The 15,781-nt window shown below is 37.4% G+C and overlaps 1 protein-coding gene across 1 annotated transcript in view; it reads left to right on the top strand.

Annotated features, from left to right (window-relative positions):
- Positions 1 to 15,781, top strand: part of HMCN1 (hemicentin 1) — a 465,407-nt gene that overhangs the window by 419,411 nt on the left and 30,215 nt on the right. Inside the window, exons 87-96 of the mRNA XM_042924627.1 lie at positions 3,449 to 3,718; positions 4,284 to 4,454; positions 4,559 to 4,729; positions 7,997 to 8,167; positions 8,940 to 9,110; positions 9,991 to 10,161; positions 10,333 to 10,503; positions 13,705 to 13,854; positions 14,128 to 14,265; positions 15,300 to 15,421. Coding sequence (XP_042780561.1) covers positions 3,449 to 3,718; positions 4,284 to 4,454; positions 4,559 to 4,729; positions 7,997 to 8,167; positions 8,940 to 9,110; positions 9,991 to 10,161; positions 10,333 to 10,503; positions 13,705 to 13,854; positions 14,128 to 14,265; positions 15,300 to 15,421 — 1,706 coding nt within the window. The remainder of the gene's footprint in view (positions 1 to 3,448; positions 3,719 to 4,283; positions 4,455 to 4,558; positions 4,730 to 7,996; positions 8,168 to 8,939; positions 9,111 to 9,990; positions 10,162 to 10,332; positions 10,504 to 13,704; positions 13,855 to 14,127; positions 14,266 to 15,299; positions 15,422 to 15,781) is intronic.

Raw genomic sequence — 15,781 nt, 5'->3', positions numbered from 1 at the left:
ACTTTAGCATTTAATATTTAGTAAATATCTAAGACAGTGTTTTCCCCCAGCTTTATTGGCATCTAATTGATAAATAAAATTGTACATATTTAAAATGTACAATGTCAAAATTTGATATACATATACACTGTGAAATGATTGCCCCAGTCGAGCTAATTAACACATCCGTGACTTCAGTTACCATTTTTTGGTTTTGCTTGTTTTGATGAGAACACTTAAGATCTCCTCACTTTATAAATTTCAAGTATAGAGTACAGTATTATTAACTATAGTCACCATGCTGTATATTAGATCCTCAGAAGCTATTTGTCTTATAACTGAACATTTGTATCCTTAGATCAATATCACCCATTTCCCCCAATTGACTCTGTTTCTATGGATTTTTTTTTTTTTTAGATTTCACATCCAAGTGATACCATATACTATTTTTCTGTCTCTGTCTGGCTTAGTTTATCATAATGCCCTCGAAGTCCATCCATGTTGTTGCAAATAGTAGTATCTCCTTCTTCTTATTGCTAGATAACATTCCATTAAACATATATAGACTCATTTTCTTTATCCATTTATCCATCACTAGACAGGTTGTTTCCATTTCTTGCTAAGACAGTGTTTTATTAAAGTACTTATTTATCAAACAATAGCCTTGTGAGATGTTATTAGGAAAAAACTAGAGTTCCATGGTCAAACAAGTCTGGGAAAAAATAGATTAAACGAAGTTCATTCATTTATCAAACATATAAAGAGAACCTGCTATATGCCAAGCCCTGCTTAATCACCAGATTTCTTTACTGCAGATCATTCCTGAAATGTTAATATATTGATGTGTTACAACTCAGCAAGAGGAGGATATAACATGCCATGTTTCCCAAATAAATGTTATTTGTTATTTAAATGTTATTTAAACCTTCCTCCCCTCCTTGTTGAGTGAATGTAAGTAGGGCATCACATCGATTAATCTTTCCTGGAAGAGTGTTCCACTGATTGGTTTAAGAAAGTCTGCATTAGATTAGCTCATCTACACCTACAGACAATAAGTTGATTTAAATAAATGAGGCATATTAAAAAACCAAAATATAATTTGTTTAAAATTAAGATTAAAGCACCAGAAGCAATGTTTTCATTTAGATAAAGTACTTGTATTTAACTGATCATTATGTGACTGGTAGAATTAATTCACCCTTGAAAGATGTACATATGGAATTTTATTGTTGAGTTAACTTATAGCCTTATGGGCAATTGGAAATGCTCAAATATGGTATTAAAATTAAGATTCCAAGTTTTATTCGACACTTTCTTTGACCATAATCGAGGGAGCAGATGAGCTCATTTAATCATTATGTTATCATTTAGTGTTGAGTGATTAATCTGAGGCATTTAATGTATTCAGCAACAGTTTACTGAACACATAATGTAATTTGAACACTAAGAGAAAAATAAAAGCCCCAGCCCTGAAAGTTCCTAAAGTTAATATAAATATCAAATAAGAAGGTAATTGAGTAGGACGATGTGGGCATATATATGAATAATGCACTAATGATACTGAGAGATTCAAACCTCATATGAAATAACTACTTTTGTAAAAGACAGCATGTCAATAACATCTTTACATAAAATGGTGGTATGGTCATAATAAAACACATTTTACTTCTCTTCTGCTTTATGTTCTCTTATTCCAGATACATTTCTCCATCTAAAACAGAACCATCACCCTGAATTATCTGATATTCATTACCTCTCATTGAGCAAATTATTCTACCATTCATTTCAATCCCACAAAAACACAGCTTTCATCCTTCAAGAATACACAGGCTCCTCTCTGCTAACCTGTATTCAGATGTGAGCCCTGATTAACTAAATGCTTAAAACCTTGTATGTTGCTGCTTTTGAGGGTGAATCATCCTTTCAAAGCTAAATCCATCTCCATGCTATTTCCTTGTCTCCAAGTAGACTCCCTTCTCCTATATATAATCTTACCATTTCTGAAAATCCACTTCAAGCTTCTTCTTCTCCACGAAATTTTTCATATTCTATCTTGCTTGATACTGTAGAAGTATAAACATCATACCAGCAGCTATATATAGCTCCTTTTACATTTTTTCCTGACTTCACTTGAGCAGCTCTGATCTACTCTGATCTACTAGTATTAACCTCTCCCTCCTTCTTGAAACTCCTTCCTTTGGTTACCAGGATACCATTCTCTCTTGATTTTCTTCCTACTTCAGTGATCTGTTCTTAGTATCATTTTATGGCTTGCCTTCTGTTCAGCTCTTAAATAATGATGCTGTCATAGTTTATGTCTTTGGTCTTCTTCCTCTCCTTTTAGAATCACTTCTAAAGCCATCTTATCCACTCATGAAAGACTCATAGATCTGTATTTCTAACCTATATCTCTATTCTGAGCTGCAGATATTAACATTCTCTTACCATCTAGACATCTCTACATGAATGTCCCACAGACACCACAAACTCAATAGTTCTAAATGGATACAAATTATCATTCCTTACAATGTCCAAACAAATTTGTTCTTCCTCCTATGTTCTTCTATATTGTCCAGGTCAAAATCCTGTAGTTATCAGTTCCTCTCAAGTCAATGACAAAGTTCTGTTATTTCTACTTTCCTAATGATTCTTGAATGTCTTCCTTTTCTTCTCCATTTTCAGTGATTGCCTCTGTTTGTTCTATTAAGTCACTATTGTTTATGCATCCATATTACCACACATTTACCTACTCTATACTAAATATTATTCTACCTATTCCATTACAAAATCCTACAATGATTATAGAACAGCTAAATAATTATAGTTACTTACTTGTCTCATCCGTGGACTGTGAATTCCTTGAGGCTAGAAGTTATATCTATTAACTCTGTATCCTCAGCATCTAACACAATGCCTGGCAAATAGTAGGCTCTCGATACATGTTTATTGAATAAATGAATGATGACCAGTTATGAAAGGATAAGTTAATAATGACTCATTACCTCAGAAGTGATGTAAGGGAAAGAAGTGAGAGTTTGCCATGTAAAACACAGACAAAAACAATGATAACAATAGTACTAATAATATTATGTACTTACCCTGTCAAAGAGCTAGGCTTATCTCATCTTAGAGGAATCTAACAAGAATTCTCTGAGGGATACAAAGGCTCAGAGAGGTCCTAAGGAACAGAAGCAGAATTTGAATTTAAGTATACAGCAAGTATGACTGCAGAACCCGTGATATAGGCTAATCTGCTTAGGGATTTAAAATTTTTGACATTTCATAAATAAAACAGAGCTATGATACTGAAAAATCTGTCAATGGCAACCGCATCCTTAGTAGTTGAGAAGCTACAGTGTTTTATAAACAAATCAGCCTAATTTTTTAAAAAATGTTACTATATATATTGATAAAAATGTTAATATAGCTTCACAAAAACTAAGAAAACACTATGTGCTTTTTTCTGTAGGTCCTCCTATTATTACTCTTGAACCAGTAGAAACTGTTATTCATGCTGGTGGCAAAGTCATATTGAATTGTCAGGCAACTGGAGAGCCTCATCCAACCATTACATGGTCCCGTCAAGGGCACTCTATTCCCTGGGATGACCGAGTTAACATGTTGTCCAACAACTCCTTACATATTGCTGCTGCTCAAAAAGAAGATACATCTGAATATGAATGTGTTGCTCGAAACTTGATGGGTTCTGTCCTTGTCAGGGTGCCAGTCACAGTCCAGGGTGAGTGTGATCAGAGGGACATTCATATTAAGTATTACCTGGGGCGACCCAAATCGTAAAAACTCTTAAGCATCTTAGTCCAAGTCTCCTGGACCCTGAAGATACTTCTAGATTGTGGAGCTAGAACAAAAATCACACTACAATTTACCAACTGAAGGGACTGAAACAATATTCAGTTAGAGCAGTAAAATATCAAGCCAATAATTCAAAATCCCAAACTGAAGTTTTGATTCAAAACTAAGTCACATTTATTCTCAGAAATCATGCATTTATTTGTCTTTAAAGAATGGTATATCCAAAAGGTAAACAGTATTTAAACTTCTTGATCTCTAACTCTTCTGGCAGCCATATCCACATGAGTCAGTATTGGAACTGGGAAGAAACTCCAGTTAATTATCTGAAATTTTTCTCTCCTGCATGGATTTTAATTTTACCAAGGAGGAGAGCATCCATAAGCAATTTCTCAGCAATCATAGATCCAGCTCTAGACCCAGCATGTAAATAAAATTCAATTTATAGCTTTTTTTTTTTTTTACCATCACAAAGTACAATGTTTTATTTGCAGTTCATGGTGGGTATTCCCAGTGGTCTACATGGAGATCCTGCAGTGTCACCTGTGGCAAAGGCATCCAGAAGAGGAGTCGTCTGTGCAACAACCCCTTTCCAGCCAATGGTGGGAAGCCTTGCCAAGGGTCAGATTCAGAAATGCGAAACTGTCAACGTAAGCTGTGTCCAGGTACATCTCTATATTCAGTGGATAGGCACATGTTTGATAGATATTCATTTCTGTTAGCTAACTATGGATTGTCTTCGTGTTGACGATGTTTTACCTGTGTGTAGTGGATGGTAGCTGGTCAGAATGGAGCCCTTGGGAAGAATGCACACGGAGTTGTGGACGTGGCAACAGAACCAGGACCAGAACTTGCAGTAACCCATCAGCTCAATATGGTGGGCGGCCATGTGAAGGGAATGCAGTAGAAATAATCATGTGCAACATTAGGCCCTGCCCAGGTGAGAATCCACTGATGAGCAAAACTATTCTATTTTTAACTCCTATAAAGGGGTTATACTTACCTTTTTTTCTTTGTTATAAAAATATGCTATGGCCTCTACCCTGGAATATATCCATTCCCTGTGTTCTTAATTATGTCTCACTGATACAAGCTTATGAAAGATATGGTATTAATCAATGTTAAGTAAAATCCCTGACTTAATTGACCATCTATTGGTTCCACAAACTGTGGTGTATTTTTAATCATGTAGAGGAAACGTTAAGTATTTACAGTCATAGAATTTTAGAAGTAATAAGGACCTTAAAATCTAACGTAGCCATTCATTTTCAGGCAAGAAAAATGAAGTCTAGGATATTTAAAGACTTTCCCAAAAACACACAATGAGTGAGGGCTAAGATGATAATAGCAGCCATTCACTAAATACCTGTCGTGTTCTGGGAACCGTGGTAGATGCTTTAAGTACACGTTGTTTTTGACTTTGTAAAACAATCCCTCACCATAGGTATTTTAGGGCTCTTTCAGCTTAAAGTGACAGAAACCAAACTTAAATGAGCTTAAGTAGAAAATTGTACTTTCAGGTATGACTGAATTCAAGGATTTGGCCAGTGTTTTTACTAGCATGTTTTCCATCTCTCATCTCTGCTCACCTCTCTTTGGCTTTATTGTCCATTAAACTCTTTCCATGCAGTGGAAAAAATGACTGCTGGCAGCTAGTAGCTCACAGGAGCCTTGTAACCCAAGGCCTAAGAAACAAAGAGTCTTGCTCTCTCTCCCTCAGATTTCTATCAACCTCTGAAAAAGAGCCCTGTTTGATTTTTTTTGGGACTCATGCTCACCTCTGAACTCAACTAAGTCCAGATACTTGGATAACCAGCTTGAGTGACTTACCCGCATTGTAACAGGCAGGGCTCCTTGTTTGACAGCCTAAAACAAGTTATATGGAGTAGAAGAGTATCTGGTCATTCATTCATTCATCACTTATCCATTCATTTCTCCAACAGATATTTATTGAGCACCCATTCTGTGCTCAAGGCATTTTTTCATTGTTCAAGATAGAATGATAAACAGATGTAATATAGTTCAGATATTGATAAGCACACTGAACAAACTCAGAGTTGAACTCACAGAGTTTAACTGGGAGAGATACCTAGCTGAGTTGGTTTTAAAAAAAGGGGGGAGGATGCGGAAAAACCAAAATGAAACAGTTATCCACTACATTGGGTATTGCATCCTGTTGTACAAATGAGGAAACCAAGATTCAGGAAATATATGATATGATAATTATGATAATTAATTCCCTGATGTTACATGGCTAGTAAAACGTGAATCAAGGATTTGAATCCAGGTCTGTCTGATTCCTAAGCCTATTTGCTTAGATCCTAGGTATCTTGATTTGCAGTTCAGAACTTACATTACATTACAAAAGTAAAATACTGTCATGAAATCTTAAATAAACCAAAGCTAAAACTATTTTTTTAATCTTTAAGAATTAGAAAGCTAATTATAGGGACACCTGGGTGGCTCAGTCAGTTAAGCATCTGACTCTTGATTTCAGCTCAGGTCATGATCTCACGGTTGTGAGATCGAGCCCTATGTCGGGCTCTGTGCTGACAGTGTGGAGCCTGCTTGGGATCCTCTCTCCCTCTCTCTCTGCCCCTCCCCCACTCATTTTCTCTCTTTCTCTCTCTCAAAATAAATAAACATTTTTTAAAAAGAGAAAAAAAGAAATTACACAGACAGTATATGAATAAACATCAACCAATCACCAAACATTATCTCCAATAAAAGAATGCATCTGTGCTATAAGGCTTTATAAGAGGTGTGGGCTTTTGTTAACCCCAGCCTTTAAAATAGGACATATTAAAATAATTGGAATAGCAGACTTTTTTCAATGACATAGTCCATATATGAGGACTATGAGCATCAGCAATCTGAATTAATAAAGAAGTAGTTTTGAGTAATATCTGCCTTATATTTAAAGGCTTTCTTCTTTCTTTTTAGGTTCAGCCAATACTTTTTAGTCCAAATTTTTGTCAGCTAAAATAAATGTGTATGACAGTGTTCGCCTGTGTCTACAAAGTACAAAGGATATGTAGTAAACTCAACTAGAAAATAGTTAATTGAAAGAAAATCCTAGGTGTGTTTTAAAGTACTTTGTAAACAAAGCAGTCAAATTATAATTTCATTTCTTGGTTTTCAATTTGTTCTTTTGGTGTCTTACAGAGTTTGTTAATAGAATCTTTAGACCCTAACCTTAAGGCCCTATTTTGGTTCATATCTTGGTTAAACTGGATGACCCCAAAAACATACTTTATGAGCTCCATATCTAGAAAGTACCCTTAAAACAAAAATATGACTTGATACTGACTTATATGTAAGAGAAACAATAATGTTGATTCTTAGCCCATGCACCTGGTAGGAAACATAAGGTTGTTTCAGTCTTGTGGGTAGATGCTGTCATCTGTTAGTAACCAAAAGGAAGGTTTTAGTATCACTTCTTGGAAACTACTGGTCAATTTTTTGTTGTTGTTTAGGAAGCAGGTGAGTGTGTTATTCAGAACTTTTAATTCATGAACATTATGTAATGGAGACAATTTTTAAAGAGCTACAACTGTGCAAATCATCATGTTGTTGAAAGATCCAAGTGTATTTTTAAACATGAAGCTGAATCAGGCTTAAAGATGTGGTCTTGAGTCTAGAGTCCAAGTTATCGGGGCGCCAGGGTGACTCAGTCAGTTAAGCATCCAGCTCTCGATCACAGGTCAGGTCTTGAACTCAGGGTCGTGAGTTTCAGCCCACACCCAGTGCGGAGCCTAGAGTCCAAGTTACCCTTGTGGAAACATTCATATTGTCTATAATTGCATCTAGACCTGTCATACAGCCTTGCTTCTAAGCTTCTGGTTCCTTCCACTTTCCCCAGAGCATAAAGCACAAACAAATACTTATCTAGGATTTTTAAACTTAGATTATGTTTACGTATAGTAGTTTGATTACGTTCTATTTTAATAAAATAGTCCCTTTGGATAATTGTAAGCATTCATTTTGGCATTAGGTAGCCTTCTGAATTTTCCTATAAACACTATTTCCCATGAAAATCTAACCAGAAGTAGAAAGGAAGAACATTATTTATGTTTCCTTTGGTTCAATTTCAGTCGTTTTAGATTCCAGGCTAATTTAACTCATTACTGAGTTAATTTACTTGTATAATTTTGTTTAACAAACATGGCTCTGTGACTTGCAACTCTGTCTCTTGGGATATTTGTAGTTCACGGAGCATGGGGCACTTGGCAGCCTTGGAGTGCATGCAGCGAGAGTTGCGGTAAAGGTGCCCAGATAAGAACAAGACTGTGTAATAACCCACCACCATCATTTGATGGGTCCTACTGTGATGGAGCAGAAACACAGATGCAGATTTGCAATGAAAGACCCTGTCCAGGTAAGAGACATACAGTGTTTATACCCTTAATAAATTATCTGGGTAACATGTCAGTAAGAATCAATGTCAATAGGAACATCACCCCCAGCGGTTGTGATAGTAGGTATTTACCCAAAGGATACATAAACACTGATTTAAAGGATCACATGCACCCCAATGTTTATAACAGCATTATCAACAATAGCCAAATTATGGAAAGAGCCCAAATGTCCATCGACTGATGAATGGATATATACACACACATACACACACACCATGGAATATTACTCAGCCATTCAAAAGAATGAAATCTTGCCATTTGCAACAGCATAGATGGAGCTAGAGAGTATTATGTTAACTGAAATCGGTCAGTCAGAGAAAGACAAATATCATATGATTTCACTCACGTGGAATTTAAAAAACAAAACAAATGAGCAAAGGGTAAAAAAGAAAAAAGAGAGACAAATCAAGAAACAGACTCTTAACTGCAGAGAACAAACTGATTGTTTCCAGAGGGGAGGTGGGTGAGTGGGGGGAATGGGTTAAATAGGTCATGAGGATTAAGGAGGGCACTTGTTGTGATGAGCACCGGGTGATGTATGTAAGTGATGAATCGCTAAATTCTATACCTGAAACTAATATTGCATTGTATATTAACTAGCTGGAATTCAAATTAAAATTAGAGGAAAAAATAAAAATAAATAAACCTTCAAAAGAAATAAGAAGAACATCACCCAACCTAACAATGCCCAGAGTATTAGTAACAGAGCACATATGTTTTTCCTTAATCCAGTGGATGGCAAGTGGACCACTTGGGCCAGTTGGAGTGCCTGTACTGTGTCCTGTGGAGGAGGTGCCAGACAGAGAACAAGGGAGTGCTCTGATCCTGTCCCACAGCATGGAGGGAGCAGATGTGAAGGGAGTGATGTCCAGAGCGATTTTTGCAATAATGACCCTTGTCCAAGTGAGTGTTGGAAATAGTGAGTCAACATTATACTTTCTTAAAGGTTTATTATGGCCTTGGGGCGCCTGGGTGGCTCAGTCGGTTAAGCATCCGACTTCGGCTCGGGTCACAATCTCACGGTCCGTGAGTTCGAGCCCCGCGTCGGGCTCTGTGCTGACAGCTCAGAGCCTGGAGCCTGCTTTGGATTCTGTGTCTCCCTCTCTCTCTCTGCTCCTCCCCCATTCATGCTCTGTCTCTCTCTGTCTCAAAAATAAATAAACATTAAAAAAAAAAGGTTTATTATGGCCTCAAGTCCTTAAAGTTATAATATACTGTTACTTGATTCCTCTAACTTTGGTTTAGAATAACAAAGTGTCGTACAGTTTAGCTATTGTGTCTGTGTAATGCCATAGATGTAATTGATCTATATAGGCAAGGACTGTGTCCCTATTTCATTTGCTCTCTAGGACCAGCTGAAGAGTGCAAGGACAAGAGCACCCTTACACGCCCACTGTTATTGATGTTGATATCTTTACAGAGGCAAGCAGGTGGCTCTTTGCCTTAATTCAGTCACCAAGCTAGATTTTAAGACCCTGGTAGCATCTGAATCCACTGTATCTGGATTGTATGGTCTTGACTCATCAACAGCAGAGATCTTGTCTCATTCATATCCTTCAGCTCCTGAAACACTGTAAGACTGGACAGATACATACTAAATGGAATTTCACAGTCACTGGAATGTACACCCAGTTTCTAGTCAACACAACAGCTAAACAATCTGCCTTTGGAAGTTTCCTATTTATAGATTTGTATATTTCTTTTCAGTTCCTGGGGAAAGTCTTACCATACTTTTTGGATGAGTGTCATTGTTTAACACCTCTCCGATGGTTCTCTGTTGCAGCTCATGGTAACTGGAGTCCTTGGAGTGGCTGGGGAATATGCAGCCGGACATGCAATGGAGGACAGATGCGGCGGTACCGCACATGTGATAACCCTCCTCCCTCCAACGGAGGAAGAGCTTGTGGGGGGCCAGACTCCCAGATCCAGAGATGCAACACTGACATGTGTCCTGGTGAGCCCCTCAACTCCTGACCAGTAGAATAAGTAAAGCATTTTATTTGATGCTTATTGCAGCAGCCCCATAATTTCAGATCTGACAATGAGAGTTGTATAGGCAGGGTTACCCTATGTGTAGATTTTAAAACTGATTGGTTAATATTGACCATTCCATTCTTGTTCACAGTGGATGGAGGTTGGGGAAGCTGGCATAGTTGGGGCCAGTGCTCTGCCTCTTGTGGAGGAGGTGAAAAGACTCGAAAGCGGCTGTGCAACAATCCAGTGCCATCTAAAGGTGGTCGCCCCTGTCCAGGAGACACTACACAGGTATCCAGATGCAATATGCAAACATGTCCAGGTAAGCAACTAAGTTAGACTTTGGTGGAACCATTGCTTGCTTATTTACAGCCTTTCTGCAGATTAAAAAAAGGATACCACTCTGAGCCTACAAATTATAAAACAGTGCCAACTCTGGGAGGGAGAATTAGGAAAAATGTACATTTTCCCTTCAAGTTGGTCTGCACCAAAGCTTGTGGCTGGATTTTAGCTTCTCCTTGCCCCCTTCCAGGCCCCTCTGTAAAAGAATATGGCCTGCAAAACCATAAATAGTAGTCCTAGGCTTGAAGGACAAAAGAGTTTAGAAGAGTGGGGAAAGCAAGGGCTGAGATTTCAAACTGAAAAGTGAGAGTTGGAAAGAAACTGAATGTTTAACAGAAACACACAATTAGAGGCTATTCTTTCATGGATGGAAATATGGAGAACATGAATCTAGAAAGTCACATAGGGGCCAGTTCAGTTGTAGATAAAAGATAGGGGAAGTTCAATTACAATAACCCAAGTCATACAACATGGCTGGATTTGTAAGTGATGTAAAAATTCAGAAGGAACAAAGCCAGAATTCTAGAACCAATGGACCTTAGAAAGACTTTGCTGGAGTCCCAAGAAATGGTGGATAATATTAACGTTGCTTGTGTCAGAGGATAGACTTTCTAAAGTCTATAAGAAGATCCAAAAGAACAGTTTCACATTGTTGAAGGGGGAAGATACCACTGAACTTTCCAAAGCTTGAAGGTTGCTTTAGAGATAAAATGTCCCCGGGCGCCTGGGTGACTCAGTCAGTTGAGTGTCTGACTCTTGATTTTGACTCAGGTCATGATCCCAGGGTCATGGGATTGAGCCCCACATTGGACTCCATGCTGAGTGTGGAGCCTGCTTAAGATATTCTCTTTCTCTCTCTGTCTCTCAAATAAATTTAAAAAAGGAAAGAAAATGTCCTTGAAAATCAAGAAGGCTCATTTGGCAGAGTGAGAAAGAGGAGTTACGTGAGGAGGTTTATAGGATCTAGACAAGCTAAAAGGACAAGTGTTTATTGGTCAACTGTTCAACATGTCTTCTCAACATAATCAACTTATTACCAAGGATGTTGAGGCTCTAGCATGTAGGCATGGTGATAGTTCTAGCTTTAACTGGGGCATTTTGTAGCTCCTGAGCCTTGTTACAACTCACAGTCAAGGGGTATTATTCATCTAAGGGGTAGTATTCCATCTTGGATACAAGGGCCCCAGTAGCAGAAGTCCAAATTAAGCAGACAAGTTGGATTACAGACTCTGGCAGAGAGTTCCAAAGATCCCAATTAGGTACCCAGAACTGAATGTCTGTTGGTGCTGGGACTCAAGCTCCTCTGGAGACTAGAGAACCAAGGTCAAAATGGTCAAACGACCCAGGTTAAATGGCCCAGAGAACTAAGTGAATGAGTAATCCTTCTACCCGTCTCTCCTCCCGCTTAGGACTAAAGATAAGAACCAAAAAGTCCTACTATGTCCTTATCTGCTTTCCTGCACCATCTTACACCAAGGTTTCCATGAATTCTCCCATCGCTCTCTGTCCTTTGCTCCTTCTGGTTTCTCAGATATGGCAAGCCACCACCTCTCAAAAGGGTGACACATGGTATTTCCTCTACCCAGAAGGCCCTTGTCCTGCCTTCTCTGGTTTAGTTAAGACCTAAACTTTCCTCAGACTCCACTATGTTTTTACTTTCTTCTCAGACTTCCCTAGGCAGTAGATACTTACACATTAGTACATTTCAATTTTTACATTTATTTGTGAAATTCTAATTAATGTCTCTCTCCTTTCAGATATAAGGTCTATGAAGGTAGGCCTGGGTCTTTTTTTTTTTTTCTTTCTTATTATTGTATCTTCAACACTTGATGAACAAGTAAATGTAGTCCAGAACATGAAGGCTGAACCAACATGAAAAAAGTGTATTCTCTCATGAATAATCAAAGTAATACAAATTAAATTGGTGAAATACTATATTTACTGATTTTTCTGAGAATGAATACAATTGTACTTCTCCCTGGTATATAATATATAATGGTATCTGAAACAGTGAGTTTTTAAAAAACACATTAGAGTAAGTGGCTCAGTGGGTTAAGTATCCAACTCTTGATTTCACTCAGGTCATGGTCTCACAGTTTATGGGATCAAGTCCCACATTGGGCTCTATGCTGACAGTGCAGAGCCTGCTTGAGATTCTCTCTCCGTTCCCTTTCTCTCTCATCAAATAATGAATATTTATGAATTTCACTATCAGCTTCTTCCCATTGTGTTTCCTTCTCTTGCCAAAGCGTGCAGTTCATTTAAAAAGCATTCATTAACCACCTATTCTAGTGTCAGTAACTAATAATTTTGTTGAACAATTGGAAGAAGGCATAAAATTACCGTAGAGATGCTTTTTAAAACATATGTGGTTGGGGGAAAAAATGTATGATTGTTTTCAACCAAATTGTGTACGTATGAATTTTGTAATACTGTTAAGTAAAATACCCGTCTCAAATTTTTCTCAAGTTAACTATTTTCCTGTATAGGAAAATATAACTGTTTTATTTAATTGGTAAGCTTTCCGTCTGAAACCCAAAACTGAACAATACCTGTTAGATACGCCACACCTGTGTCGACAGTGACCTGTAACAAGCTCAGGAGCTGTTTTGAAGTGATCCTTTCTTTCCTTCTGTGTTCTCACAAAGGAGGCAGTAGATAAAAGAACATGAGTTTTGATGCCAAGCACATCTGTGTTCAGATCTTCATTCTACTATTTATGTCTCTGACCTTTATTTTCTAGTCTGCCAACTATGACCATTCAAAATGACTTTATAGGATTTCTGACAGGATTAAAAGAGTTAACACTTATGAAGTGCTTAGTATAGTGCATGACAGGCTCGATAAACTCTCCTTATTATCATCATTTTATTACGATCAACAGACACATTCTTTATTTTGGCTTTGGGACTGGGTGCTGATTGTATTCTTTGGATTGTGAAATAGTGCCATGATATACACAGATTGGAAGCACCCTAGATTTATGTGGGATGATGAGTGTTACATGAAAGTAGAATGTTCTGAAAGCTTATTTATTTCACTCTTAAATTCAGATGTCATATGATATTTTAAATGTTTGTGAGAAGATTTGTAGCATCTTTGAATACTGGCCTTCTTTTCTCCCATGTAACGTTGATGAAATTGTTTCCTTCTCCAAGAATGTTTTTTCTTTCCCCAATAGGTGGGCCCCAGCGAGCCAGAGGAAGTGTTATTGGAAATATTAATGATGTTGAATTTGGAATTGCTTTCCTTAACGCCACAGTAACAGATAATCCTACCTCTGATACTAGAGTAATACATGCCAAAATTACCAATGTACCTCGTAGTCTTGGTAAGTCTCTTTGCTAATAAAAGTTGCCAATAGCCTCTTTCTTTAAAATTCATATATTATTCTTCATCTTCTGATTTCTGCTTGAAATTTCTAGAGGATGCTACTATTACATGATCTGTATGATAGCGCTTAGCTCGATGGTAAACTCTTAAAGACATGTGAGATACTGATACTTATTTTGTTGTTATTCGAGATTATTTAGGATTCATCCTTACGAGTAACCGGCTCTGTAAATATTTTTCTCTGTTACCTTATTTATCCTTTTTTCTTTAGGTCCAGCAATGAGAAAAATAGTTTCTATTCTAAATCCCATTTATTGGACAACAGCCAAGGAGATAGGAGAAGCAGTCAATGGCTTCACCCTCACCAATGCAGTCTTCAAGAGAGAAACCCAGGTGGAATTTGCAACTGGTTAGTGCCAACTAAACTTAATATTTAAGTCTAATATTTAACTATAAAAAACAGGATTGCCTAAAAGTTGCTGGTTAAGAAAAATACACTTATATATTCCCCCAGAGAATAATTTTAAAGTTTTTGATGCAGTCTTATCATAAATGATATAAAAGCAATTTCATATTTCCCTGTAAACTTTTACTGACATGGCTCTGTAAGAGGCCATATGTTTTCAGACAATATCGTGATTTTTTATACCCCAAAAGTGTTTTCTCATCGTTTCTCTATTTTTTCTCTTTAAATCCTCAGAGAGGGTTTTAAAGGCCAAACCAGAGCAGGAAAATGAGTCCTTGCTGTTAAATAGACTTTTGTCTATGAACCTGAGATTCAATCAGGACACCTTACAGAGATCTTTTTATAAAAAAGACGGAAGTAAAAATAAGCAAAGCTAAGGGTTTTTCTCTTTACCCTTAGTCTTAATGAATATGTATTAGCTATTCATGGCCCTTTCCAAGTACATACAGATTTTTATAGACCTCCATTACAAATCTTTTCAAAGGTGAACAGCCGCAGTGGCAGTGCTCTTTAAGGAAGAAAGACTGAGGAAGGGGCTTTATGCAGCCCAGAAGCCCATGAGGGTTTTTCATGGCCATCCACTTACTAAGATGCCCCTCTGCTGTTTCTTGAAGCATCGTAAAAAACAAAGCCCTATGTGGTTATTGCCAATCTACCTGGTGAAGCTGTCTGTCCCTTCTCTTAGACCATCCATTTTTGTAGAATTGCCTTGCTATTGCTTGTGAGTTTAAAGCATGGAATCCTTTGCATAATCATACACCTCGTTTTTGCCACAGAAAAAGAAATTTTAGAACATACCATTCAATTACCCTAAATCTTTAATTCGGGGACTGAGTGCTAATTTAATCTTTTATTGCCTTTGTTTATGAAGTTTGAACTAAAATAACATAGCTGAACTGACACTAAGGTAAGTCTGCTGTGTGCTTACACAAACCATATATTTTTTGCTGTTAAAATGAATGAATTGTAATTCCCAGGAGAAATCTTGCGGATGACTCATATTGCCCGGGGTTTGGATTCTGATGGTGCTTTGCTCCTAGATATTTTTGTGAGCGGTTATGTCCTGCAGCTTCAGTCACCTGCTGAAGTCACTGTAAAGGTAAAAATGTCAGGATAACCTCTCTTCACTGTTTATTGGAGTAATGGTAAGATTAGGAATCAAAGATCTATAGAAAAAAAAAAAAAAACACGGATACCATATGTAGTTTCCCTTGTTTGCTATAGGGAATAAATATCTAAACCACTAAGGTTAAAAATGGCTAGTTTGTCTTTGTATAAAAATCTTTAGGAATAAGTCTTTACACAGTCTTACTGGTTTCCTGAACATGACTGTACAAGTAGTATTTTATTTAGAGCTACAGTTGACCCTTGAACAACATGGGGGTATATAGGGTGCCAACTCCCTGGACAGTCAAAAATCACGTATGACTTTTGACTCTAAAAACTTAACTACTAATAG

This window comes from Panthera leo, chromosome F3 (genome assembly GCF_018350215.1).
Source record: "Panthera leo isolate Ple1 chromosome F3, P.leo_Ple1_pat1.1, whole genome shotgun sequence".
NCBI lineage: Eukaryota > Metazoa > Chordata > Mammalia > Carnivora > Felidae > Panthera > Panthera leo.
This window is presented reverse-complemented; position numbering and strand designations above follow the sequence as displayed.